A 13,748-nucleotide genomic window follows, 5' to 3' on the forward strand; every position below is an offset into this window, starting at 1 on the left:
AAAAAAAAAAAAAAAAAAGTGAAAATGCCAAATGTACCAAACACTCTGTTCAGCTGAAACCAATGACAGAAATTTCCTCCTGCCTAAAAGCTTCCTGCTGCATGATGTTTCCCAGCCCCTATGAAATTGTCCTGGTTAATGGGAAAACTGGGTAGGAAAGGCTTGAAGCAGGCCTGAGCTGCAGCCACCTTTTTTGCATGCCTTGATGTCTTTGCAGCCCTGGGGTTCTATGTGGTACCTCGAGATCACAAAACCTCACTGTGAATGCTGACCCAGGCCAGGGCGTCTACTGAACCTGGTCACAGAGGGAGTGCAGCTGTCACTGACCCGTGGTAGGTGGCCTGCATGAGGGCCGTCCAGCCATGCACGCTGTCCTGCTTGTCGATGTCGGCATGCCTCTGTACCAGCAGCTGCACCAGCGGCAGCTGTCCCGTGACAGCTGCTAGCATCAGTGGTGTTGCGCCGTCCCCATTGATTAGGTTCACATGGTTGGGGTCTTCATCGGTGATCTCTTTGACCAGCTGGAAATTTCCTGCACACACAAGCAGGAGTCCCACTGATCCACGGTCCCGGATTCACAGGCTCCTTTGCTCCACTGGTTCATGAACAGATATTTGCTGATTGTGTCTCTACAGTGGGCCTCTACTCTCAACTTCCTGTCTATGGGACATGAAGACATGCCCAAGCATTGAAAGAAGTGCCTCCAGAGTCTTGGAAAGATGACAGGCATGCAGAAGGGGAGGTTAGGTCTTGCTGGGGGTGAGAACCAGGGTGGGCTTCCTGAAGGTGGGGTCTATATCACGAGAGGAAATCTTAGGCTAAACAGCCTCTGTCATACAGAGACCAGAGTGGGTGGGAGTGCAGGAAGGAGTTTCAGAGGTAGAGACAAAAAAGTACAGCTCAGCAACTGGCTGGCAGGGTGGCGGGGCTGGGAGGCCATCTGGAACCTGTGGGCTGACTCCCATGACAGACAGAGGGCCTCCGTGAGCTAGGCCTCCCTGGTGAGACTGGTGAGTCAGGAAACAACAAACTCTGTGTTTCTCAAATACTCCAGTGGGCTTGAGAAGGACGACTAATATTAGATAGGTAGAATGTGGCCCTGTGTCCTTAGACCCAAAAAGATCTTCTAAAGTGCTTACCCATTTTCAATGCATGGAAAATATCAGGTCGCCTTTTCTCCTCATCTGGATAAATAAAGATTTTTGAAAGTTAGCCGCAGAAAGGTTTACTGTAACAGCAAAGTCACAAGGGTGTAAAACACAGCCTAGCTTTTAAAAGGATACACTTCTCAGAAACAATCTAACTAGAGACCCACACAGACCAATCTCACAGCCTTCTGGAAGTGTTATTACCACAGAGTTCTGAAAACACTTCAGAGACAGTCCACTGCTCGGATCTCACACTAATGAAGCAATTGTTTTCAGGCATTCTGAACTTTGGGATGTCCTTTCTTATTAAAAATGTGGTCTTGGGAAAATCTAGATTCCTGCAAGAATTTTAGAAAGAAACAATAACTGTTTTCTTCTAAGAACTAAATGTTCAACCATACTCCACAGCAGAGGACCCTGGGACACTGAGTAGCTGACTCAATGGTCAGTCCCGGCCAAAACCACCAGAAGAGCCAATGTTCATTCTACCTTGCTTCCCAAGTCTGAAGCAATGTGTACACGACCCTGCTCAGAGCCACACACACAGCTGCCTCACAGCAGTCGGGGCTGCCCACCTGGATGTCCTCTTGGCTGGCCTGGAACCTCTGCCTGCCCCAGGGGACCTCCCACGCTCGTCCCTCCCTCAGGCTCATGCCCAGCTGGGTTCCTGCTGGTAGCCTCATGGCTGGTCTGACTGCGCAGGCTGCAGATGAGACTCCTGCACCCTTTCTGGGTCCCAGGGAAGAGCAGCTGCAAGAGGACTCATGTGACTCCGGCTGACTGGAATGGAGATGAGTCCTCTCAGGCAGCTGGGAAGAAGCCTCAGCCCGGTGTGTGGAGAACTGAGTCTGTAGCCAGCACCTGTGAGTGTGGGTGCACGTTTCTAGCTGAACTAGTAATAAGCATAAATAACATGGGACAGTCTTCAGTCACCAGGTTGCTGTAGGGATCAGCTGATAATGTAGGTGGGAAAATGGTTCAGAAACATTGAAGCTCTGTTCAGAGATGATTGGTATGTTTATTAGCCACCAGGCTATTTAACAATTTAACTCCAGGATTCTTTTTTTTTTTTTTTTTCTTTCAGTAGTAGGAATTGAACCCAGGGCTTCATGCATGCTAGGCAAGCACTTTGCCACTGAGCTACATCCCAGTTCTTTTTAAAAAATGTTATGACACTGAATCTCAAAGCCTGGGCTTGAACTGAACTTGCAATCCTCCTGCCTCAGCCTTTTAAGTAGCTCAGATTATGCCCAGCTTAAACCAGGATTCTTAAAGGTGAGTATGGACTTGACTCCAATACCAAGTTTTAAATTTGCCTTTGAAATACTACCAAGAAATTATGCTGCATCTCAGTTCTTTAAAATATAGCATGTGCCTTTAAGTATTTATGAGTACAGTTTGCTATGGGCTGGGCCTTCCCATGCCCAGACACTGACAGAGAGAATGGCGCTTGGTCCTAGCGCTGGGAGGCATGCATTCCTGACAGTGCAGCCTGACCCTGGGAGCTGGGGCAGCTGTGCGCCGATGCCCACTGACCCTGGCTGCTCCCTTCCTCGCTCTGGGCCGCATGCTTCTGTCTACGTAACAGCAGCTCTAGGGGCCCTGCCCCATCCCAAGGAAAGGAAGCTTGTTCCTACCTGCACATCACAACTATGCTGGGAATAGGGCCGTCCAAACAACAGTGACACCTGAGAGGGTACCCTGTCCTGCTGCTAATGCTGGGGACAGACCATAGACCGACAAGGCTTTGGAAGGAGTAAACGTCTTGACATCTCACAGAGAGCTATGGATTCTAATTCCTATTTAATCATCTTCGTCATTATTGATAACACAGCTTTGCCCTAGCTGTTCTTGGACCTGGGGCTCTTCCTGAGAGCACAGACAGCTGATGCACATCTGGGGCTCCTACAAGGCCTCTGAAAATCAGCTTCTCAAGGTGGCCACCCACTGCCCTATTTCAAAAGCCAGCCTGAGTCACCCCAGCTCTGCCACAGCTAAGCCTTGCCCTTGCCCTCATGCGTTCCTTTTAACCTCATGGATTCTTTTATTCTACATAATTTACTTAACATGTTTATTGGCTGTCCTCCTCCATAGAGGCCAGGTCTCACAGGGATTTGGGTCTCACTTATTCACTGCCATATTGCAGGAACCTTGAATGGTGCCTGGTACACAGTAAGCACTCAAAAAATATTTTTAAAATAACTAAAAGAAGGTATGAGCGATAGAAATATAGTATAGTAGTTTCCACTTATTAGGTTCTGCCCATGTGCCAGGTACTGGGATAAACACTTAATGAGCATCATCTTACTATTCAAGGGAAATGCACTTACTATGCCTATTTTATGAAAGACAAGTGTGTAAGTTGTAGAGGGACAATTAACATGTCCCAAGCCACCCAGCTACAGAGTGGGAGAAGGGCCTAAACTGAGGTGCTCAGGAGAGAAGGCCAGCTCTCACCTCCATGCTGCTGGGGACCAGGCTGTGTGTGGCTCTCTGAGGGTCGCACTCACTGCACATGGTAAAACAGAGACCAAAATGCAACATATCCTGTGGTCAGTACATTAAGTTTGGCTTAAACAGCCCTTTAAATGTCAGAAAGATGGAAAAAGAAAAAAGAAACTAATGAGTGTTTGAAAAAAACAGATCTAAAAAGGGGGCTAATTTTCACTAACTTTGTACGACTTGGTCTTTGCTGGCAGACAAGGTTAGGGACACTGCTTTAGGGCAAGCTACAGCCAATAAAACCTGCCCTGCTGCCTGTCTCTGTAACTAGTTTACGGGCACAGAGCCACAGCTACTCATTTGTATAGCATGTAAGGCTACTTCCACTCTAACAAAATTGAGTAGTTTTAACAGAGACTGACTGTATGGCCCATAAAGCCTAAAGTATTTATTATATGGACCTCTACAAAAAAGTTCGCTGACCTTGGCTTTGGAAGGATCTCAGAACTAGCTGGTGAGGGAGGAGGGCCTTGCTAGGAGATTTCCCAGCTCTTCCCCAGATCTACTTTAGGGGCCCTAACCTGCCGGTCCCAGGCATCCCTGTGTGAATCCTTAAGCACAACAAGCTCAAGCTCAAGTCAGCAGGTGGAGCTATTTCAATATAATATGGAGACCTCTGTGAGGCTGTGGGGGTGGGGGTGCAGCCTGACCTGTTCTGGGCCTGACGGTGGTCAGTGGGTTCAGGTGGTCAGCCAGGTCCCTGTGCCTGCGGTCCAGGGCCACCTCGAAGGCTGTCTTCTCCAGCACACTCAGGTGGTCAGGGTTGGCTCCTCTCTCCACCAGCTGCTGGGCCACGCTGAGCCTCCCAGCCAGCGCCGCCAGCATCAGTGGGCTCCAGCCCACGGTCTGGGCCACATGGTTGGGGTCAGCACCCCACTCCAGCAACAGCCGCACCACAGCCTCGTGCCCATGCTGGACAGCGGCCATCAGGGCTGTGATGTCCAGTAGTTCATCCCTGCCGCCTCCCGGCCCTGGCTGCTCCCCAGAGGGGCTGTGATGGTCCACAAAGGCACCAGCTTCCAGGAGCAGCTCTACCACACCCAGGTGGCCACCCCGAGAGGCCACAGTGAGCACACTGGCCCCCAGCCGGTTCTGGGCATTGACGTCAGCCCCGTGGTCCAGGAGGAGATGTGCCACACTCGCGTGCCCAAATCTGGCAGGAAGATGGGGAATTAGTGACAGTAAATGTGCAGCACCTACTGGAACAGCACATGCGATTCTCATTTGTCAGCAACTACTAAAAGCATAGAAGCTGCACGGCATAAAAGGCCTTATTTGGGTGTCAGCTACTACACTAGCTCCAGAGATGCACCATCACCAGGTGAGGAACTGCCCTGCCCAGTTTGGAATCCAGCACTAGCTGTGTGACCCTGGAGAGAACTTCAGCTTCTCTGTGCCTTCCTTTCCTGATCTTGTAAAATGGGACTGTAACTGTATCTACTTCAAAGGCTGAGGTTTACGTGAATAAATCCATCTATCTGTCTATCTATCTCCTAGAACAGTGCTTGACCAAAGAAAGCTGCATATCTACATTAGCTATGATGATTGTTATACATTTTAAATCCTGCAGTGTGCCAGGGTCAACCAGCTGGAAAAGGGCAGCATTTGGGTCAGAATCTGGGTCTGTGTGAATTCTGCTGCTCACGTTTTCCCCCTGCACTACTCTGCCCCCCCACCTCAGAGTTCATTTTATCCTGCTTCATGGTCTGGGCATCTGTCTCATTCTGTCCCCTGATTTGCCCATGGGCAAGGCTCATGTCTGATTCATTTCTACCCTCCCCAGCTCCCAAAGTTCCCTCCACACACCAAGAGGTGTGGCCTGGCTGTGCTCAGCAAAGGGGAGCAGATACCTCACACAGAAGCCTGCTGCCACCTGCTGGCAGCAATGTTTACTGCAGGCTGCTTAGACTGGCCTGAGCCAGACTTAGCTCAGAGACGCCTTAGCTGGAGCTGTGTTTGTGACACTGGGAAGACAAATTTATGCCACCAACTCCCTAACACCAGGAAGAGGAAAACAGCCTGGCAAAATCTCTGCTCGTTTAACACCAGTGAGCAAGAAAGCTGTGTTCTGTGCATTCTAGTGGTCTCAGAGTGAGTCAGAGCTGCAAGAGGCCCTGGACCAACCAGTAAGGATGTCAGAGGGACCCTCTAAGCCAGGCTCGGAGGTCACAATGCCTTGTCACATCTGCATCCGTGAGGCCACTTTCCAGGTGGACTCCCTGCTCCTTTCTGGGAGGGTGTGTGCTCATTAGCCCCAGGCTTCCCCCCTCCCTCTGGAGGCAGGGCCAGGGTTGCACTCTGTCCTGAGCGCCTGCTGCACTTACTTACAAATACCTTCTAGGAAGTGAACCTTAACAGTGCAGGGTCAGCTCAGCCTGGGAGGGAGGGAGGAGAGCAGGAGCCTGGGTTTCTTCTCCCAGAGCACAGAGGGAACAAGTCACCTGTAATACACTCAAATGCAGAAGCCTCTGACCCTAGAGTCGCCTGTCCCCAGTCTTCCATGTAGCCCAACAAACTTCCATCCGAGAGTCACCCTCCAGCTTTCCACTGTCCAAAGAGCCTTCCTACTTTGCTGACCTCATTTCCTGCTGATTCCACACCACACCCTTCCTCTGCTCCTTGTACTTACCTGTTACTAACCTCCCTTCCCTTTCCTGCCATCTTGCCCCCCTCCCATCTGTGTGGGGAGCACCCATTCTGTTTTGCTCAGGATTCAGCTCAAGCTCATCTGCTCTGTATAGATCCAGACCAAACCCCAACAGGCCAGGTCAGGTGCCCCTCTTCTGAGCGCCCACAGTTCTGTAGCCTCACTCTCCATGGGTATCTGAGTCCTCCTTCTAGAACCGTCTCCCCCATGTGCCTGTGCGCTCTCCAAGGACAAAGCTGGGTTCCACACATTCTTGCTTCCTCGGCCCTTAATGTAGGATTATTAGAACTCAGTACCTCTGACAAAGGAGTGGGTAAATGAATGCATAAATGGAATGATGGGGGGGGGGTCCAGGCAGTAGAAATAACTAAAGAACCACTGTAAATAATTACACTGTTCATTTTCTTTTTTTGTTTGTTTGTTTTGTTATTTTGAGACAGGGTCTCACTATGTAGTTGAGTCTGACCTGGAACTCACTATGTAGCCCAGGCTGGTCTTGAACTCACAGCGATCCTCCTGCCTCAGCCTCCCGAGTGCTGGGATTACAGGTGTGCACCACCACACCCAGCTACACTGTTCATTTTCAAGCATAAGATAAAATCTAATATGATCACTAGCAGATTACATAGGTGCTGATTTGTATTTCATTTGATCTTAGTAAATCCTGAGAAAAACTCTTTTCCACCCATTCCACCAATGAAGAAATCACACATTAGAGTGGAAGCTGGTTAATCTCAACTCGAAAGTGACACAATGGACTCTAAAACTTCAAATCTCAACTCTTCCCATCTACCCATTTTTTACAGAGGAAGAAAAGGGCTGAATTCAAGCAGAAACACTGAAATTTGGAGTGTTTTCTGAACTCTCAGGTAGCTCCAGAGAATATTCAATGAGACTGAAAATACAAAAGGATTCAAGAGAGGCTGAGACAATTTTGGGATGCTAAGTTCCTAATAGGTAATTATTGGAGATGCGGATGCCAGGGGCTTTCTGAGCAGGTGCTAAGATTACCAATTAATTTCAGCAATTAGCACCTGTGTTTGAAGCGCTGGCACACGTGTCCACCACTCTGAGTATTGGGTTGAGCGTCCAGATCTACCGCCCTGGCTGGCAGGAGAACAAAGGGAAGCAGAAGAAGACAAAGAGGCCAAGGGTGAAGTCAGAGCCAGAATGAACACTGTACCACATTGTACCATGGACAGAAACTGCTGGCAAATTTGGTGGTTAACTTTCTTGCCACCAAGCACAAGACAGAAATGATCAGTTACTGGAACCACAGCTCAGAGCACAGCTGCAAGGACGTGAATCTGACTCTGCCACTTTCTCACTGCACAGCCGTGAGCAAGTTTTCTAACCTCTCTGTGCCCCAGGGGGGATAATAACAGTACCTACTTCCAAAGTTCTATGAGGACTGAATGAGCTAATTCATTTAAAGCACAGTACTTGACACAAAGTGCTCGATGATGATTACCTATAATTTTATGAAGAGGAAAAAGCATTCATGAAACCATTTCTGATACTAAAATTTGCACAAGAGACCAAAGTCTCCAAGCCCAGGCACAGAGCCTCTGACAGCCTGGCCTGATCTGGTGATGAGCTGTGGACAAACAGATGTCCACTGGGCTGAAAGTGGTAGCTGCCAGCACATCATCTGAGAAGGATTTTGCAGCACATCTAGACTCAAGGAAGAACACAAGACCACAAAGTGTCCATGCACCCACCACCATAACCTGAGGGACAAACAGACTACATCATTCCAGCAAGTCGCCCTACCTTTTGTTCCTCCACCCTGAGCTTCTCCATGGACTGAGCAGCAGAAATCTTGCACACCACTCAGCCAGGCAGAAGGCCCCCGAGTATGGACAGCTGTTAAGGATAATAAACTTGAAAGGGCCCAGGCCCTGTCTAGGCACAGTGAGTGGGCAAGAATGAATTCTAATTGTCTCACAGGGTGGGACACTCTAGGAACAGAATGGGAATCTCATAGGAGTAGGTGAGAGTTACATCACACTACTACTCCCAAAACAGAACCTGCAAGGTAAATCAAGTAATGAAGCGGAATATCTTTAGTCCCAAGTCTCTCATCTGGAAGTGACAAAGACAGGACAGTTGGGCCACAGCTCCCAGCTTCTTTTTCAATACCAAATTTTACAGTCTAAAAATGATAATTAGTTAACCAGTCAAAGTTTAAGTTACTCCTGCATCTCCTGTCCCATCAAGATGAACAGACATGAATGAGTCAAGCCATGCAGAGTGTCTTGCAGAACAGCAAATATGGGGATCAGGGGTTTTGGAGACACTGAAGCGAAGCAATGCTGCAGGTGCAAACCTCATCAGTTATTATCCCTGCGGCTTGCCACATGGAGCTCAAAGAAAGGTGCGTATCAGTAGCTCCCAGACCTATGATGCCACAGTCACTGGGGAGCTACTGCCCCATCCTGGGGCCAGGCTGTCTCAGTCACAATCTCTGGAAAGGGAACCCGGGAGTCTCAAATTGGGAAAGCATCCCAGTGACTCTCAGGTGTGGCCAGGTTTGGGGACCACTGAGGAAGGCAGCCAGCTCGAAGGGGTGTGGCAGACACGGCTACCAAGGCCTCCTTGATACAGAGGCCAGAGAACAGGGGCACAGCAGGGCAGGCTTCCAGTGAGATGCCAAGTTGGGGGGAGGAGTCTGCTGCAGGAAAAGAAGAAGAAACGTCCCTGTATGGAATTAAGATGAGGGCTCTGCAGCAGGACCCCACGTCTGCGCGACCTGTACAATTTTATAATCTAAATCTCGGACACTCTTGTGAAGTGGAGACAATATTCTTGGCATATAGTAAATGCTCCGTGTTAGCTTTTTATAAGATGCAAGGAGACACAGAAAAGGCCTAGATGAAATCACCTTGGCCTGAGTTTAGGAAACGGGACAGGAGACGAGAGGATGAGGGGAAAGAGCTGAACATGAGAACCTCGAACACCATGCTGAGGGCTCTGGCTAGGGACCCATCCCAGAGAGGCACAGCCAGACAATCACTTGAGAAGGATGTGAAAGCTCTTAGGGGACGGAGAAGAGAGAACATACCAGGAGGGAGGAGCATGGGACAGAGGCAGAGGGGATGGAAAGCAGGGTGTGGACAAGGGCTATGGCAGAGGCAGGAAAAAGGTTCTAGGGGAGAAACCTGGGGCTTTAAAGCCTGAGGACTGGATGGTGCCGCTGAGAAAGATGGAAAACTTAAAAGGGTGACAGCCCGAGAAGTGCTCTGGGCAGGAAATACACAGTCTTTAGATAGAGTATGCCAACTGCTTAGCGCCTGTAATCAATCCCAGCACTCAGGCCTGGAGTTCGAGGCCAGCCTGGGCTACACAGTGAGTTCAAGTCCAGCCTGAACCAATAGTGAGAACTTCTCTCAAAACACTAAAAAAGGGCCATGGATTTAGCTCAGTGGTTCTGCCTCACATGTGCAAGGAACCGAGTTTGATCCCTGGTACAAAAAAGAAAGGAAAAAAAAAAAAGAAAAACAACAACAAACAAAAAATACCTAAATGTAACTCTTGGAAAAGAAACCCAAGAAATAAAATATTTTGGGATCACAACAAGAAGGCTATGCTTAAAGAGCTTTGTGTTTCCATACCTGTTAGAAATACAAAAGGGTCCATACCCAGGGAAAGATGCTGTCCTCCACTGACTTTACAACAAATGCAAATCTCAGCAAAACTGTGTTTTGTTTTTTCTTTTTAACCCATCAGATGGGAGAAATCCAAAAGTTTGATCACATTCTCTGTTGGTGAAGCTACAGAAAGACAGGTACTCATATGCATCAGTGCTAGGAGGATAAAATGGTCCAACTGTTGTGGTTGGCAGACCACTGACCCCCCAAAGATGTTCATGTCCCTAATCCCCAGAACCTGTAAACACGCCAAGCTATAAAGCAAAGGAGATGTTGAGGCTGTAGCAGAATGAAGGGCTCTAATCAGCTGATTTAAGAGGAGGAGAGCAGCCTCTTATAAAGCAAAGGAGATGTTGAGGCTGTAGCAGAATGAAGGGCTCTAATCAGCTGATTTAAGAGAGCAGCCTTGTTTACCCCACGGGCCCAGCATCTTCACAAGGCTCTTCTAGATATGGAAGAAGGAAGCAGGCAGCTCAGAGCAGGATGTGAAGACGAGGCAGAGGCGAGAGTGACGCGATGGCTGCTAACTCCAGTGACCTAAGGGACCTGGAGCCATAGAACCAGGCAGCCTCAAGAACCTGGGACGGGAAAGGACGATTTGCCACTAGGAAAAATACTGCCTTCCACACCTCAGTTTATCCCAGTGAGACCATAGAACTATAAGATACTAAATTTGTATAGTTTTAAACCGTATTTGTAGTAATTGAACATAATGTGAGGAAGCAATTTGGCAGTATTCATCAAAATTACAAATTTTGAGGGCCTGCTTGCATTCCCCAGGGAACTTCCTCACAATGCCTACTCACCTGTGAAATGACACACGTCAGATTATTCACTGCAGCACGAATGAAACAGCCAGAGACTGGAAGCAACAACTTAAACAGTCATCAACGGGAGCTAAATAAATTATTACAAAGGAAAATATCTGAGGCTACCAAAAATGAGGGGGCTTATGTACTGATATGAAAAAGTTGACTAAGTACATTAAGTGAAAAAAGCAAGACAGAAGCATATGTAAGAAGGGGGTTAAGAGAAAGTCAACGATCTGATCTGCTTGTGAGGTATAAAGCAGTGGCTCTCAAAAGGAGGTATGATGCCCCAGGGGACATGTGGCAATGTCTGGAGATCCTCTGATTACCGCGACAGGCCACTGGCATCTACTGAGGACAGATCAAGGATGACCCCCATTAGAATGCCAATAGTACCAGGGTGGCAGAATCCCAGTACAAAGAAATGCTGGAAGGTCCCCTGAGAATTTGAGGGATGAATGGTGGGTCTAAGTGAGCAACAGACAGCAGTGAGCGACTTTGTGGTTCACCACTTAATGTATGTGTGCGCAGTCTTATGTTTGAATCTTATGAATATATTATCCAGTCGAAATTAAATAATCCTTTAGAAAAAGACCAGAATTCCAAACACAGTTTTTCTATAAAGAACAAGTTGAACTTGGCCTTGAGAATTCCCGCCCCTTACCTGAACACCCGGGCTACTCATCCATGATTGCACCCAATACCTAGTAAGAGTGCTCAGATTGCTCCCATCCTAAAAACCTTCTTTAGATCCTGAGGAAGAATCTTCCTTCACTCCAGAGCCAAACCCAGTGACAGAAAGCCAAACCCACTTTCTGTCTGGGGAGGGGCAAGTGTCCCTGTCTCCCACCACTACCGTCCTGCGGCCTCTCAGCGCTCTCCTGCCACTGCTAAATCAGTCCTCGCCTTCTCCTTCTCTCTGTGTAGGGACACTGGTGAACCTACCTGAAACCCTTTTTAAATCCTCAGCTACAACTTCTGCTATCCTGTCTTTAAATCCTAGTATTTTTCTAGGTCAGGGCTGCCAAACCTACGGCCCAAGTGCCACAACAGGCTGTTTGTGTCATTGAAAGCTCCAAATGGTTCGCCATCACTGCTCTTGATTCTACCCAGTAGAATGGTACCAGTGTATAGGTTTTGGATTTGGGCCATCTAGGTTCAAATCCTGGGTCTTCCACTTGAAGCTGTGTGGCATGAGGCAAGCTTCCTGGCCTGTCTCAGTTTCCTCTTTTGTAAAGTGGTGGCAATAGTACCCACCCTGTGCAGCTGTTGTGAAGGTTAAATGAGTTACCCTGTGCGATGCTCTTGGAATAGGGCTCGCATATAGGTGCTCCATAAATATTAATGTAGTAAAATGCAAAAGTAATAGCAGTTTTTCCTTCCCTGGATCCAGGCACTTTACAACTTCCCCCCATCAAGTGGTACAGTCTTTATCCCATTCCATGAACCTAAGATGGTCTTATAACTTACTTGGCCCAAGAAGATGTGGCAGACATGATCAGCTTGTGTCCGATCTTAGGGACCCCACTGCTGACACATGAACAAGCCCAGGCTAGCCTGCCGGAGGATGCAAGAGAAGCAGTCCAGTCACCCCTGTGGCCACAGCCAACACCCAACCACTGGGCTCACACAGATCAGATGTGAGGAAGGTAGGGATCACAGAACGTAAGGAAGGCAGAGACGACTAGAATGGCAAAGCTGTATGTTACAAGCATGGCTGCTGATTTAATAAAGCTACCAAATTTATGGCAACTGTCCTCCAGCAAGGGCTGATAGTCAGCTACCTTTACTAGGTGTCCTTCTTACATGTCACATACACCTAAGATATTGCCTCTTACCCAAGTTCCAGTTGTTAATATGCCACTAATCTCCTGTTTCCTCAGGCTCCAGACTCCTATACCTGGCTCCCTGATGGACTCTCTTTTCCTCGGAACCTCATCAAAAGACCCGGGTATGATGTGTGCTTGAAGACTAGGCTCATTCTCAACCCTGCCCCTTCTCCTGTGTTCTCTAGGCCAGTGCATGTGCTGCTATCAGCCAGAAATCTAGAGGCCACCTTTACTGTTTTCCTCTCTCTCAGGTCTCATCACGATCCACCTCCCGAGTATATCTCAAACACCTGTCCTCTGCTCTCCCTCCAGTCTTCATTCTGGTCCAGGCCACCATCACTTCTTATCTGGACTGCTGCAATCCCCTCTCAACCAGCCTTTCTGCTTCGCACCTACCACTACCAAATTCCGTGCGGTGAATGTGATCTTTCCAAAGCACAAAGCTAGTTCTACCATCCACTCTGTTTAGAACCTTCTATGACTTCTCAGTGTCCTTAAGTTTGTGAGCCTATTTCAGCCGTGCCATCTCTATCTGTCTTCTCCCAGTTCTTCCGGACCCTTTCCTGTCATAACATCCTTTCAGCTCTCCTACCACTTGCTATCATCTTCACAGGGGCCTCCCATCATACCGTTCCCACCTTCCATTTTTTCTGGCCTGGTAAATTCGGACGTACTCTGAGGTTTCCACGTAGATATACACATTGTTTCTACCAAAACCTTCCCCCCTCCCGCCTCCTACAACTGAGTCAGCTGCCCCCAGAAGTGCCCAAATCTTAGTGGTCAAGTCTGTTCCTTTGTCCAGCGTACCCACCAGTTTGCGTGCTGCCTGGGTGGGCACTTCACTGGGTTCAGCATTATCCGTAAGGCCAAGCCAGGATGGGTAAGCACGTTCTTTGAGAACCCGTGTGGTAAGCAAGAATGAATGGACACCTCCGAGACTCTGGGTCTCTTAAGATTCCATGCACAGTCAGCAGACTGTTTTGAAAGGCCAAAGTTTCTAAGATTGATTTTATGTTAACTAAAAAGAACTCCCACTTCTAGTATAAAGTTTGCCAAAAACCGCTCAAAGTTCGCCATTCCCTCTCTAAGGAGTCCTTGACTCTTTCCCTCCCAGCGTCCGCGGGGGCGGCTCGTAGGTCCCGCGCCCAGGCCCGCGCCCCGAC

General features: G+C 48.5%; 1 protein-coding gene across 9 annotated transcripts in view; it reads right to left on the reverse strand.

Annotated features, from left to right (window-relative positions):
* Positions 1-13,648, reverse strand: part of Anks6 (ankyrin repeat and sterile alpha motif domain containing 6) — a 51,495-nt gene extending 37,847 nt beyond the window's left edge. For 8 of the 9 annotated variants that reach the window (XR_004515387.1, XR_004515386.1, XR_778427.3 and 5 more), the window contains exons 1-3: positions 4,301-6,732; positions 1,140-1,184; positions 328-532 (exon numbers count right to left, since the gene is read on the reverse strand). Coding sequence is in view for 6 of the 9 variants with exons in the window: in XM_010614384.3 (XP_010612686.1) it covers positions 328-532; positions 1,140-1,184; positions 4,301-4,874 (824 nt within the window). In the remaining 3 variants the exon portion in view is untranslated. Of the gene's footprint in view, positions 1-327; positions 533-1,139; positions 1,185-4,300; positions 6,733-12,226 lie in introns of those variants that run through there. The other variant, XM_033759012.1, reaches the window with a different exon arrangement.
* Between the last annotated feature and the right edge of the window lie 100 nt (positions 13,649-13,748).

This window comes from Fukomys damarensis, unplaced genomic scaffold (genome assembly GCF_012274545.1).
Source record: "Fukomys damarensis isolate Sample0158 unplaced genomic scaffold, DMR_v1.0_HiC HiC_scaffold_36, whole genome shotgun sequence".
Taxonomy (NCBI): domain Eukaryota; kingdom Metazoa; phylum Chordata; class Mammalia; order Rodentia; family Bathyergidae; genus Fukomys; species Fukomys damarensis.